Source organism: Schistocerca nitens, chromosome 1 (genome assembly GCF_023898315.1).
Source record: "Schistocerca nitens isolate TAMUIC-IGC-003100 chromosome 1, iqSchNite1.1, whole genome shotgun sequence".
Taxonomy (NCBI): Eukaryota; Metazoa; Arthropoda; class Insecta; order Orthoptera; family Acrididae; genus Schistocerca; species Schistocerca nitens.
In genome coordinates this window covers 878385507-878398407 of record NC_064614.1, presented here as the reverse complement: position 1 = coordinate 878398407, position 12901 = coordinate 878385507, and the positions used below count along the sequence as shown (strand labels likewise).

General features: G+C 36.3%; 1 protein-coding gene across 2 annotated transcripts in view; it reads right to left on the bottom strand.

Annotated features, from left to right (window-relative positions):
* LOC126263702 (MICAL-like protein 1) overlaps positions 1–12901 on the bottom strand; it is a 65571-nt gene that overhangs the window by 33096 nt on the left and 19574 nt on the right. Inside the window, exons 2-4 of one of the 2 annotated variants that reach the window (XM_049960846.1) lie at positions 8881–9036; positions 4556–4746; positions 4219–4301 (exon numbers count right to left, since the gene is read on the bottom strand). In XM_049960846.1, the coding sequence (XP_049816803.1) occupies positions 4219–4301; positions 4556–4746; positions 8881–9032 (426 nt within the window). In that variant the 5' untranslated portion in view covers positions 9033–9036. Of the gene's footprint in view, positions 1–4218; positions 4302–4555; positions 4747–8462; positions 8716–8880; positions 9037–12901 lie in introns of those variants that run through there. The other variant, XM_049960854.1, reaches the window with a different exon arrangement.

The window sequence follows — 12901 nt, the reverse complement described above, 5'->3', positions numbered from 1 at the left end:
ACTATGTCGATTAATCTTTGTAAAGTCATGCTTTCTACAAACATTCTTCTGAGTCTTGTTATCTGTAGATGGCTAAGTTCTAAGTGTTAGTGAACCTACATTTTTCAGTCTCCCAAGTCTTGCCACATTATTTGCAGGTATGTTTCTACATTCCAAATATTACCATTACATCACACTCCTAAAAGGAAGAGAGAGGACATATGCAGCTACGACATGTTAAATACAGAGCTGCAGAAAGGAATAAAATTATGCTACCATAGCTGTCATATTCAGAAGACTTTAAACCAAAAATTTACACAAATGTGTGAAATGCTAATGAAATAAAAGTTCTGTACTAATAAGAGCAATAGAACTTTCATAGCGGTCTACATATTCTCAATACAGATGTTGGCAACTGAAAGTTGGCTATTGTGCAGATGATAAAGCAGTAACTGTGTCACAAAATTATTACAACTTTTATAGTCAACACACTCCATTTGTGCAGTAACAGCAGTTTAGTTTTGATGCTAAAAAGGCTGTTATTAGATGTGAAGGTTTTCATGAGGCAAGACTGACATTTGTACTTTTAAACTATTAAATGTAATCTCTGATTAAGTTTCAAGGACACAAGAAATATTTTGTAATCTATAACATATGTACAAATGAATAAACATACATAAGTTAAATTAAAACAACCATGTAAATGTCTTATGAACTAGAAGCAAAAAGTAGACCCCACAACAAAATTATTTTAATGTTACAATAAAATTAGAATGAAAGCACTATAAAAGCAGATTGGTTAATGTATTAAAAAGCACAAGGGAATGCACAATACTTGGTTAAAATTAATGCACACAATAAGTGTAAATATGGAAAAGTAGTTAGTTACATAAAAAAAAGATTCTACTGTGTAGTAAGTAAAATTTATGTAATGATCATTACATCTAAAATAAAAAGTAAAACAAATGGAACAAGTAATTTACCTTCTAGCAGAATATTTCAGGTTTATACTGGCCAATTATGTCCAAGCTTTCTTCCTGAGGAAATAAAAAAAAAAGGTACAGTGTGGGGTTAGGCTCTTAGCCAATCAAGAGTATATGTATGTGTTAGATAATAATTTTTACAATGCTTCAGCAAAACATCTATTTTGTAAAGAGAACTAGCATATCTGTTTAGTATCTATTACCCATACACACTTCAGTGAACACAATAAATATGAAGAAAGAATACATCAAAGTGATGGATGCCTTAGGATGCTTACTGCTTATTGACGTCCTGTAACAGCAACAGCATTCCAGCAAATGAATCAGTAGGTTGTCACAAAATGACAGGTTATGCAATTATTCTCACATAAGTAACTGAATTTATAATCTGTTATTTATTAGTAACTTTATTTCCATAAAGAGGTAGTACCCATCAGCCACACACAACTATAAAACAATGTCTTTATAGGAACATATTAATTATAAAATTATATTTTTCCATTGAAAACCAAAAAAGTTAAAATCCAGTAACTGTTTTTGCAGAAATGGTTTTTCCATTAACATTCCAAAGGTAACTAGTTGAGTCTTATATTTGATTAATAATTAGCTAAAGCAATATTATATTTAACATTCCCAACAAAGGATGCAAATTAAATACATTTTATTCTGCATTTAGATAGTGATGTAGTGAGGCTGAGCATCTGAATGTGTGGCCACTGACTTCCTCTGATCTGCATTTCTCCTGACATTTTCTGCTATTGTATATAGTTAAACTGATTCTGCAGAGTTTTCTGCTGTAGTTTCTGCAAAACACTACAACGTCCACTTTAATGAATTAAATTTTTAATGCCAATGCCATTTATACTCAAATGTACAATACAGAGAGAAGAACAGTTATCTGAACCTATCCCCACACTGTATTTGCTTAGCTCCCAAGAGAGAGAGACAGAGAGAGAGAGCTATAATTTGGGGACAGGCCAAATTGCACACATAAACACTGAAAGAGATTTTAGTACAGTATAAAAGATTTGATACATACCATCCACCAACATGCAACAAAGGCCATTGAAAGCTATCAACATTTTTATAAAAGCAGTAAATGTTAATTGTACATCAAAAGCTATGAAGCAACAGTGAACATGGAAATGAAGAACAAACAACAATTTTTGAAACTACGCTCATGAGAAGATTACATACAAACCAAGTGTAGGACATTCTGGTAAACCACAGGAAATTTATATATATATATATATATATATATATATATATATATATATATATATATATATATATATATAATAGAGGGAAACATTCCACGTGGTAAAAATATATCTAAAAACAAAGATGATGTGACTTACCGAACGAAAGCGCTGGCAGGTCGATAGACACACAAACAAACACAAACAAACACACACACAAAATTCAAGCTTTCGCAACAAACTGTTGCCTCATCAGGAAAGACGGAAGGAGAGGGAAAGATGAAAGGATGTGGGTTTTAGGGGAGAGGGTAAGGAGTCATTCCAATCCCGGGAGCGGAAAGACTTACCTTAGCGGGAAAAAAGGACGGGTATACACACTCTCTCTCTCTCTCTCACACACACACACACACACACACACACACACACACACACACACAAGCAGACATATTTAAAGACCATTTAAATATGTCTGCTTGTGTCTGTATATGTGTGGATGGATGTGTGTGTGTCTTGTGTCTGTATATGTGTGTGTGTGTGTGTGTGTGTGTGTGTGTGTGTGTGTGTGTGTGTGTGTGTGTGTGTGTGTGTGTGTGTGTGTGTGTGTGAGTGAGTGAGTGTATACCCATCCTTTTTTCCCCCTAAGGTAAGTCTTTCCGCTCCCGGGATTGGAATGACTCCTTACCCTCTCCCTTAAAACCCACATCCTTTCGTCTTTCCCTCTCCTTCCCTCTTTCCTGATGAGGCAACAGTTTGTTGCGAAAGCTTGAATTGTGTGTGTATGTTTGTGTGTCTATCGACCTGCCAGCACTTTCGTTTGGTAAGTCACATCATCTTTGTTTTTAGAGATATGTAGCAGTTTTCAAACAATAAATAATTAAAGAACAAATAACAAAAATAATGAAATAAAATTAAGAAATTTACTTTTTTTGAAATTATATGTTCCTGGACCTGTTTAACCTAGGACATCCCCTTTCAAGCTGCATATAGAAATTCCACGCATGCACAACATAGCACAAATAGGCCTACTATGCCCAATGGAGCAATCCTATGGGAGAAATAACTTTTACCAAGCACACAACATGCAACATGTTTAAGTGTATTAGTAGCATTTCCTCATGCATGCAGAACTAATGGAGAAAACTATATTATATAAAAATAGGAATGAGCTATCTAAAGCAGTCACAATAAACATAAAATACTCTCATTATAACTAACATTTTCTAAATCATTCTTAAAATGTAAGATGATAAAACACATAAATCAAGACTGGAAATAGAAAGAAATGATAATCAAATATACAACAGCACAGATTAGGGTCATTTGATTTTCAGGTGGTGGTGGTGTTGCTGTTCCTGTTCATACTTCAGTGTTAGTTGGTTTTTGTGTTAAATCTATAGAGTGTCAATCATTTGGTTTTGTGACTCCCGCATGGTTCCTGTAGGTGAAAAATGTCAACTTGTGGCATGGTTTCAATTCTGCTTTAAATTATAGGTTCTGCTATGATCACTGTTTTAATACTGTATCTGCCAAGATCCCTGACTGTGTTGTTTCTCACATGTAAGACAACAGGAGCAATAATGACAAATGTCATAATGTATAGATAATGGGACTTTGCACAGGTCTCTAACTTTCTGTCTTTACTTAACATTTCACAAGATTTTCTGTGCCAGAAATTCCACTGAACACAACACACCATCCTGCATATTATCTTGGAGTAATGTACCTTGCCTTGCATGCTAATTTGTACAACTTCCAGATGTATATGAATCTTGTAATGGTTATAATTACTAATTTACATTGCTTTTTATATTTCTGGCACAAATGTTTTATCTTAATTAAAATCTGGAAATTATGAGGTGTAAAAGAGTCAAGGTAGGTGTAAATACAGTTGTCGAATATTTTAAAAAGTTTAAATGTTTACGACAACAATGGAGAACAGGAGGGTACCTAGTGATGAACTTACTCTTATTAATTTCGTGTACTGTTCACACTTCTTGAAACTAAATTTCCAGTCTTGATTTTAAATTCAGCTATAACATAGAAAGAAATTCACTTACCTTTGAAGGTGGACTTTCAGCAACCACCACTTTTTCTGGTGTACTTAATGGCCTTTTGTTAACAGACCGCCCCAAAGGAGAATCTGCACACAAATAAAACATATCACTAGAAGCAGGTTCAGTTTTTAAGCAAATACTGTTAACCACAGAACATTAAATCTGAAAAGATGTTTTATTCTGAAGTCATCGATTTAAAGATTACAATTTCCAGGAATTCAATATTCTTTTATTTAAAATTATACGTGTCAGTGAGACATGATTTACTTTGCAAAAGAGATGTCTTCAAATAGCTAATAAAATATTTTTGCTTTGACAGTTATCCATGAAAAGTGCTCACTTTGCTGGCTCCCTGCGAATGCCTGGTAGAACTGAGACAAATAAGTCAAAATTGACAATCTGTCAGGTACTTCATATTCCACCATGTCTTCAGCATCAAGTAGAGCTGGAATACCAAGATGAAGTTCAGCTGTGCGGAATGCCAGCTCATTGTTATGGTATATGTCATCTTTATTGAGGCTGTTAAAATCACTGCAACAAAAAGCAAACAATACATTAAGTCAGTAAATGGGTAATTGTGATCGCTTGGTAGTGGTTTGTCCTTTTATGTAAGACTGCAACTTCGATATCAGATGTAAAGGTTATTAGTTCCAACATGTATCCCCTTCCAAGTATGAATAACAATTACAAGTAGTGAAATTTATGTTTGCACGAGGCAGCTCATTTAAACTGAGAATCTGAATTATTACATTCTAAAGACTACATCACTTCCACTGAAAATAATTATTACAATGAGGCTAAGTTATTTATAATAATCAATCAATAAAGAAAAACTCCAAGGTGGTTTAAAGCTAACTTATGCTCCCAAATAAGTAGAAAAAGGTGCTATTTTACATGTTCATGATGGGGAAATTCCGAAAATGTGCATGTATCCAACTCTACACTGCCACAAAACAAGATCACAGCCTTTACTCTACTAAGGACAAGTTCACGATGAAAAAGGAAAGAGAGAACCTTGCAGTTACAATATAGAAAACCATATTAATGCTAACACTAAAGAGGTGGAATATAGTGTCTAAATGCCTCCATTACCTACAAATCAAAGAAACTGTAGCTTGCACTACATATATTCCTGCATCATGTTTCATGCATATTTTGAACTCTAAAATAGCAGTTTGTAGCACTAAATCCACATTTTAGGGGTTATGCCAATGACCACTGACAAAAACACGATACCTTGATGAGACTGCTCTAAAGGTGAGTATAATTCAATGCCAATCAATGCCTAAATCACAATTGCAAAATCAAATGTACCTACAAAGTTTAATCATAATTATAGTTCCTCTGAAAGCCAGTGTCCCGAGAGTATGGATGCCGAGACTGGGTATGTTGTTAGTTGTGAAAATTAAGAAATGTTAAACAAAGTACCTATATTCATGCAATCAAGTAAACTAAGACTCTTTACACTGTACAGAATGGCAGGCAACTTATTTCATTAATTTAAGTGATGATGGAGTTGCCTTAGACAGAAAACAATGACACTACAGATGGAAATTACAGTTCTCAATTCAACAACAAACATCTATCCTGGTGGTATCAGTTTAGCTCTGGCTGAGTAAAATTCTCGATCAGAAACAGTTATTTAAATGGAAAATGGCTGAAGACAGCCATAATTCCTCACAGACAGGGAGGTCATTAGAGAAAGAGCATTAGCTCAGATACCGAAGGATGGGAAACCATTTCAGTCATTATATTTGATAAAATAATGAAGTAATTTATGGAGGAAGTACATTGGGGAATAGGAACACACATGATCTTGTCACTGTCATAACCACAGAAGATAGTTTATTTTTAGTGATTCGTTTTTTTTACACTTGTATATACTAAGCAGAAACCTGATTAAAATAAGACAACAGGATTGCAAAGAAATTCTTTAAAAAGAGAAATGAAACTAGTAATATGCATTTTCAGAGCACTCAATTGTTGTAATCAAATCATTATGAACTCATTTATGCATAGCAAAAATCTCAATTCACCGCATATTCACAATGCCATTACTTGGATGCTCACTTCCTATTGTTACAAGCTAGGTTGGTTTCCCAGTAGCCAATTAGCCCACCAATCCTCTGATATTTTACATTTAAACTACAGCCCTGGATAGAAAAACTGTGACACTATTCAAAAACATGAAATTTATACCACATATGAACACTAGTGATATAAATAAACAAGTAATCTTAGATCAAAAGAATCAATTTAGGGCTTGATGTCAATATTGTATGATAGGTTCATGAAATTACATTTCAATTGGTTTCTTATGTGATCTTAAATTGGAGAAGTGTTTGCAGAATATTGTGCATTTGCTGTTGTACTACTACAATTAAGGTTCACAGTTGTTTTATTCTGAACTGAAGAGAACAGTACAAGACATGTTACTGAATTTTCTTGACTGTCTTGTCAGTAATAGAGATTGAGAATAGGCAGCAGAAGAAAACTAGCTTCCCTAAGATTGATCCACCCACTAAACACATAGCAGACTGTCAGTGATGCTATTCACACCACACTAAGCTGATAGTCAGCACGGTGACTGATGGCATTTCTCATTTACGGTTGCTCCCCTCAGATACAGCATCAAGTGTTGACATTGTTTGCACGAATAGTGCTCTACTGCATCCTACACTGACAGTAATTTGTTCCAAAACAGTGGTCTGAAGTACATGTTAGAGCATATATTGAATGGTTAATTACAGTCCTCATGTTTTGGATTCACATACAGACAATTCTGTAGAGACAAGCCTCATTTATATTTTAGTAAAATTGTGGCCGCATTTTTGACACTTAACATGGCATATTTTAGTATTCAAGTTAGGGTATTGTGATAAGTAAATGTCAAATGAAATGGTGTGGGCAGTCACAGATTTCATCAATGCCCTCATTGGTACAAATTGCATGTGTCCTCAACATTAAAGATGTCCTGCCCTAAGTGATTTAGGATTTAGGTTCAAATGGCACTTCCTTTGGCAAAATTTTAAAAAGACATTGCCCAACTGGATCACTAAGGATTTTAGAGTATTAACAACTACTTCTAGTCTGTTTGTTGGCCAGGTATGTCATCAGTTACAATTACAAGAGACCATGAGCACCCCAACAGTCAATGCCAAACAACTGAGCAAGCTGTGGAACATGGATCGAAGCAGCACGACAGATCAAATCCTGATGAGATAGCCGAAGTTCTTTGAGATGATACGATGACATGCTGCTACACTTACTGCTGTGTACAGTAACTTTACTAAGCATTTACATCCACTGGTTTCTGCAAAATTTAAGAAAACATACAAATGTAACAATTCAAAATTTTTTATCTCTGTTGTAATAAAACTGAGTCAACATGAGAAACATGTGATGCTGCATGCAAACAAAAAACTGGTAACACATTTCAAACTTTGAATATTTTTAAAATGTTCAAAATGCTCTCATCGTTCTCATATTTCACATTTCAGTACGCTGGGTGAGATTCTCTAACAGCAATACTGTGATGCTATTAATGATGCAAGTCTATGAGATCCATAGAAAGTAAATTTAAGTCTTACTATGTTGCACAGCAAGAACCTAAGGAGTAGGACAAGCGTTCCAAACACACTGGGTATCAAGCTGACCATTTATACGCTCTGAATTGTTGCTGTTGAAGATTTATCACACACAGGATCAATCCTCTCATGTCACAGACTGTTGTCTTGTAAGATGCAGTTGTCACATGTTGAACAAGAGGTAGGTTGTACATAAGCACTAATGATATCTCCTGTAGACCTGTGCAGTTCCACTGCCTTCTGGAGAATTGTATTATACACACAAACAAAGCTGACACTCTGCGTGGTCTGACGGGAGTAACTGCATATGGGAAACGCCTTTACAGTCACTCCCAGCATCCACTGCACCAAATGTTAAACTAGTTTGTGGACATTTTACGTCTACCTAGATTCGCGATCCTACGTCTCACCTGGCAACCTCCATCTGATTTTAGGCTGTCAGTGGCTGTCTATCAGTGGCCTTCCGTCACAGTGTGATCTCAAATGATCCCCCCAACATTACTTGCTACATTAAGCTGCAAAATTTAAGTACCAACTGTCATACTGTTATTAAGATACACAGTTGACCTCTCCAGAACAACGGAAGTGAACTGAATTTCCATTGTTTTCTGTCAACAAAAGTACTGTGGTAATATCGGACTCAAATCTGATGCCACCTACCCTGTGTTCCTCTTTTATTACCACTTCGTGAGATTTCAAAGTATCAGTGTGTGGGACTGGCAATGTCACAAAACTTAAATGTATTCTGCAGATTATTTGTAACAATTCAGCTGCTAAGTGGCAAAGGTTTCGTGCTTTCCTGACACTAACTGGAAGGTATGTTTTGAGTCTTGCAATGTTTTGCATTGAATGCTCCTTCCCGCGCAAACATTCGCAGTTTCCACGAATGCATAAACGTTTGCGAGGCATCAACATGAAAGCAGTGGAATACCGTAGCGAACACGTAGGCCGGCGTCACCTACTCACGATCTTTGCGTAACTTGTAAGAGAGAGAGAGAGATTGCACAGCAGCGCGCCGGCTGTCAGGCAGGGACTGCGGGTCACGCCGGAAGTGACTTCCTGTCACAGCGGTACTCACATGAGGTCCGGCCGGAAGTGGTGTATGAGCGCGCAGAAGGCGAGCCCGTCCCGCCAGGACGTGGTCATGTTGTCAATTCTGACGCCTGGGTAGCCCGCCGTCACGCGCTTGCACCACATCTCCAGCGCCTTCATGCCTCGTTTCTCTCCCATCTTCCTGCAACACACGAAAAGATACAACTGAGTTACCTGTCAGCTCTGCGTAGCAGCTAACAAGCGTCTTTCCTGCGAAACTTTATTTAAAGTAGGCTAGTAAAGCGTATATCGTTATTCAGTCAATCATTTTCATTCATTCATACGAAGTTCCACCATGGAGGGGAACATTCATATTCAAATCAAATCACAGAAGTAACTGTCAAAAACTACTAACAGAAGCACAATATTACTTGGCCCTTTTGCGGCCGACGCCATGAACGTAGGCAAGTTATTGCCGTCTAGTTTATTGTGTGCCACCGGGAGAAAGGGGTGGGGGTAAAGGGAGAGGTGGCCCTGGAATCATGGCATACCACTGCTACAACAACGCTACGGCGTTTTGTATTGTTACGTAGCTAATGTCGGCAACAGATGGAAACACTCCGTATCGGCCCGAAGTCATGCGATTTCTACAGATTTCTTTGCTCCCAGAAAAGAGCCCACTTACACTGTAGGATGCATTACGAAAGACCTCTGCTACACTGTAGTAGTTCTTTCTTAGAAAGGCGACACAGCTATCACATCAACTAATTTCTTAACATTGCGCACCGCCAGTCTAGATAAAGGTGTATCTTCTTCTTCTTCTTCTTCTGCTTTTACGGCCTCATTGGACCACTTCAGTCAATCATTTCTGGTCCTCTTCTTTGGTATTTTCCCCTTCCGAGTGGCCCAGTATCTCTTCATTCGTTCCGATGCTTTTCGTCGTTCCTCATCTGTAAATACCCTTTTCATTGTATGTCGTTTGTCAATTTTTGGTTTAAATCTTATTTCTGTGTCCCTCAACTTCTTTAAATTTGGCGTTTTGTTCTGCAAATCATCCAGGGTTATTTCCAGTTCTTCCATATCCTCTCTTATTTCCTTAAGCCATCCTCCTTGTTGTTTCAACTTCCAGAGTTTCTCAATAATTTTCCTTGATAATCTGGTTTCTGGTGTCCTCAGAATGTGACCACAAAAAGAGATCCTTTTCTTTCGTATAGTATCCGTGATGGGCTCCAGTTCTCTGTATACCACTTCATTTGGAACTATCCGCCATTGCCCAGCTTTTTGATATTTCTTATTTACGCATGTTCTAGCAATTCTTCTCTCTACTTTTAAAATTTTGTCAATTCTGTTTTTCTGGGTGACTTTAAAAAGAGTTTCACTTCCGTATGTAACCTCTGGTTGAACCACCGTCTTGTAATGTTTTAATTTTGTTTTAATCGATAGACATTTTTTATTGTACGTAGACCACGTTAGTTTTTGAGCTTTTATCATTTTATTAGTTCTTGCTCGCCATGCAGGTTTCTCGTCCAATTTATGTGTTATAATTTCACCCAGGTATTTAAATTGTTTCACTATTTTAATTTCCCTATTATTCACTGTGATGTGATCTATTACAAGTGGATCCGTTACCATTATTTCAGTCTTTTCAAATGATATTTGGAGTCCTAATTTTTGTGCTATATTTTGTAAGCTTGTTATTTGTTTCGTGGCTTCCTGAATATTATTAGCTAGTAATGCTAGGTCATCAGCAAATCCCAAGCAATTTAGGTTTATTTTATCTTTCTTAGTCCCAATTTTAATATTCATAGGATTTTCCTTGTACCATTCTCTCATTACATATTCAAGAGCACAATTGAATAGCAATGGTGATAAACAATCTCCCTGTCTCAACCCTGTTTTAATCGTAAATGGTTCAGATATTTCTCCTCTAAATTTTACTTTGGATTTGGTGTTTGTTAAGGTTAACTGTATCATTTTTATTAATTTAGGATGAAGTCCAAAATTCCTTAATATTTTCATCATTGAAGATCTATGGATGCAATCATACGCCTTTTTGAAATCTACAAAGGTTATGACTAGTTGTTTTTGCCTTCTTTTGTAGACATCCATAACTAACTTTAGGGTGATTATCTGTTCTGGGCAGCTTCTCCAGGATCTAAATCCTCCTTGATATTCTCCCAGTTCCAGTTCTAGTTGATCTTTACAGCGGTTGTATAGTATTCTTGACATGATCTTATACGTGCAGTCCAAAAGGGAAATTCCTCTATAGTTGTCTGGATTTGATTTTTCTCCTTTCTTATGTAATGGATGTATTATAGCAGTAGTCCAATTTTCTGGTAATTTCTCTTCATTCCAGATTTTTACTATGCATTTGTGTAATGCTATCTTTACTGGTTCTGCTGCATATTTCCAAAGTTCAGCAAACGTTTGATCTTCTCCACTTGCTTTGTAGTTTTTGAGTTCTTTCAAAGCTCTGTAGACCTCATTAATTGTAGGTGGATTTATATTTTCTGCTGGTGTTTTAATTGGGGTTTCTGTGTTTATCTGAAGAAGTTCTGGGGGATCTTCACAATTTAGTAACTTGTTAAATGTTTCTGCTAGAATTTCTGTATTTTTACTATTGCTATGGGCTAGGCTATTATCTTTATCTTTTAACATTAATGTTGGAGGATCATATCTTTGTAATTGTCTGCCAAATATTTTGTAATAGTCTCTTGAGTTTGTTTTTTCACTATTTGTTTCTATCATTAGAAGTATATCTTTTTGGTACTGACGTTTAACTCTCCTTATTATTTTTTGTGTTGTCTTCCTTTGTTTTGTGAGTTCCAAATATGATTTTTCTGTTTTTTCATTTTGATGCCTTAACCAGGCTTGGTGTCGATCCAACACTGCTTCATCACATTCATCGTTCCACCACTGGTGTTTTTTCCTTGGATTTATAGGGGCAACTTGTTCAGCTATTTGTTTCAATTTGGGAATTATTTCTTCCAGATCATCTGTTATTTTTATATCCCTGGTTTGTGCTTCATAATCCTCATTTTGTATCAGTTTATGAGGGTCATAGGTTCTCTTCTTCTTCTGGTGGGATTTTTTCTTTGCTAATGGGGTTAATTTAATTTTAATTTTTATCATGTAATGATCTGATCCGGTATCTGTCCCTCTCAGTACTTTCACATTGTAAATTTCCTTGTGGTAATTCTTATCCATGCAGACATGGTCCAGTTGCCATTCTCCTTTTTTCCAGTCTGGATGTTTCCAAGTTTTAAGTTTACTTGGTCTTCTCTTAAAATACGTCGACTTTGAGATCATGTCATGGTTTCTGCAAAATTCCACTAGTCTTATGCCATTTTTGTTTGTTCTTCTTTGTGCTGTCCATTTCCCTATTATGTCTCTATATCTCTTTTCCCTTCCTAACTGGGCATTGAAGTCTCCAATTAAAATTTTGATGTGATTTTTATTAATGTTATTCGTCGTTTGATCTAAGAGCTCCCAAAATTTTTCTACCTCTTCTCTGTGTTCTTTTTTATTATTTTTATCATTTGTCGGGGCATGGGCATTTATTATTGTGTACATTTTATTTGCAGCTTTTAGAGTTAATGTTGAGAGCCTGGGAGATTGTGCTTTAAATTCTATTATGGACTCTATTATTTTCAGACTCACCACGAATCCTGTTCCAAATTGTGGACACTGTTTCATGACTCTTTTTCCTGGTATTCCCTTATAAATCCTATATCCTTGTGATTCTATCGGCTCCTGATCAGTATTTCTCATTTCTTGAAGTCCGGTTATGAGAATCCCCTTGCGATCCATTTCATCCGTCAGAATTTTGAGTTTGCCTGGTTGTATGAGGGAATTTATATTGTGTGTCGCAATGTAGTTTATTTGTCTTGTCTTGAGTTTTGGTCGTCTGTCCGTTTTGGGTATTTTCAGATGCTCCGACTCATCCAAGTTATCTTTCAGGTGACTGCCCACCGTATCCGAGTGCAGTCTTCCTTGGTTATTGCCAAGCGGTGGATTATTCCTTGAAAGATTTCCTTCCATGTTTGACTTTCAAAGGTAGTCAACCT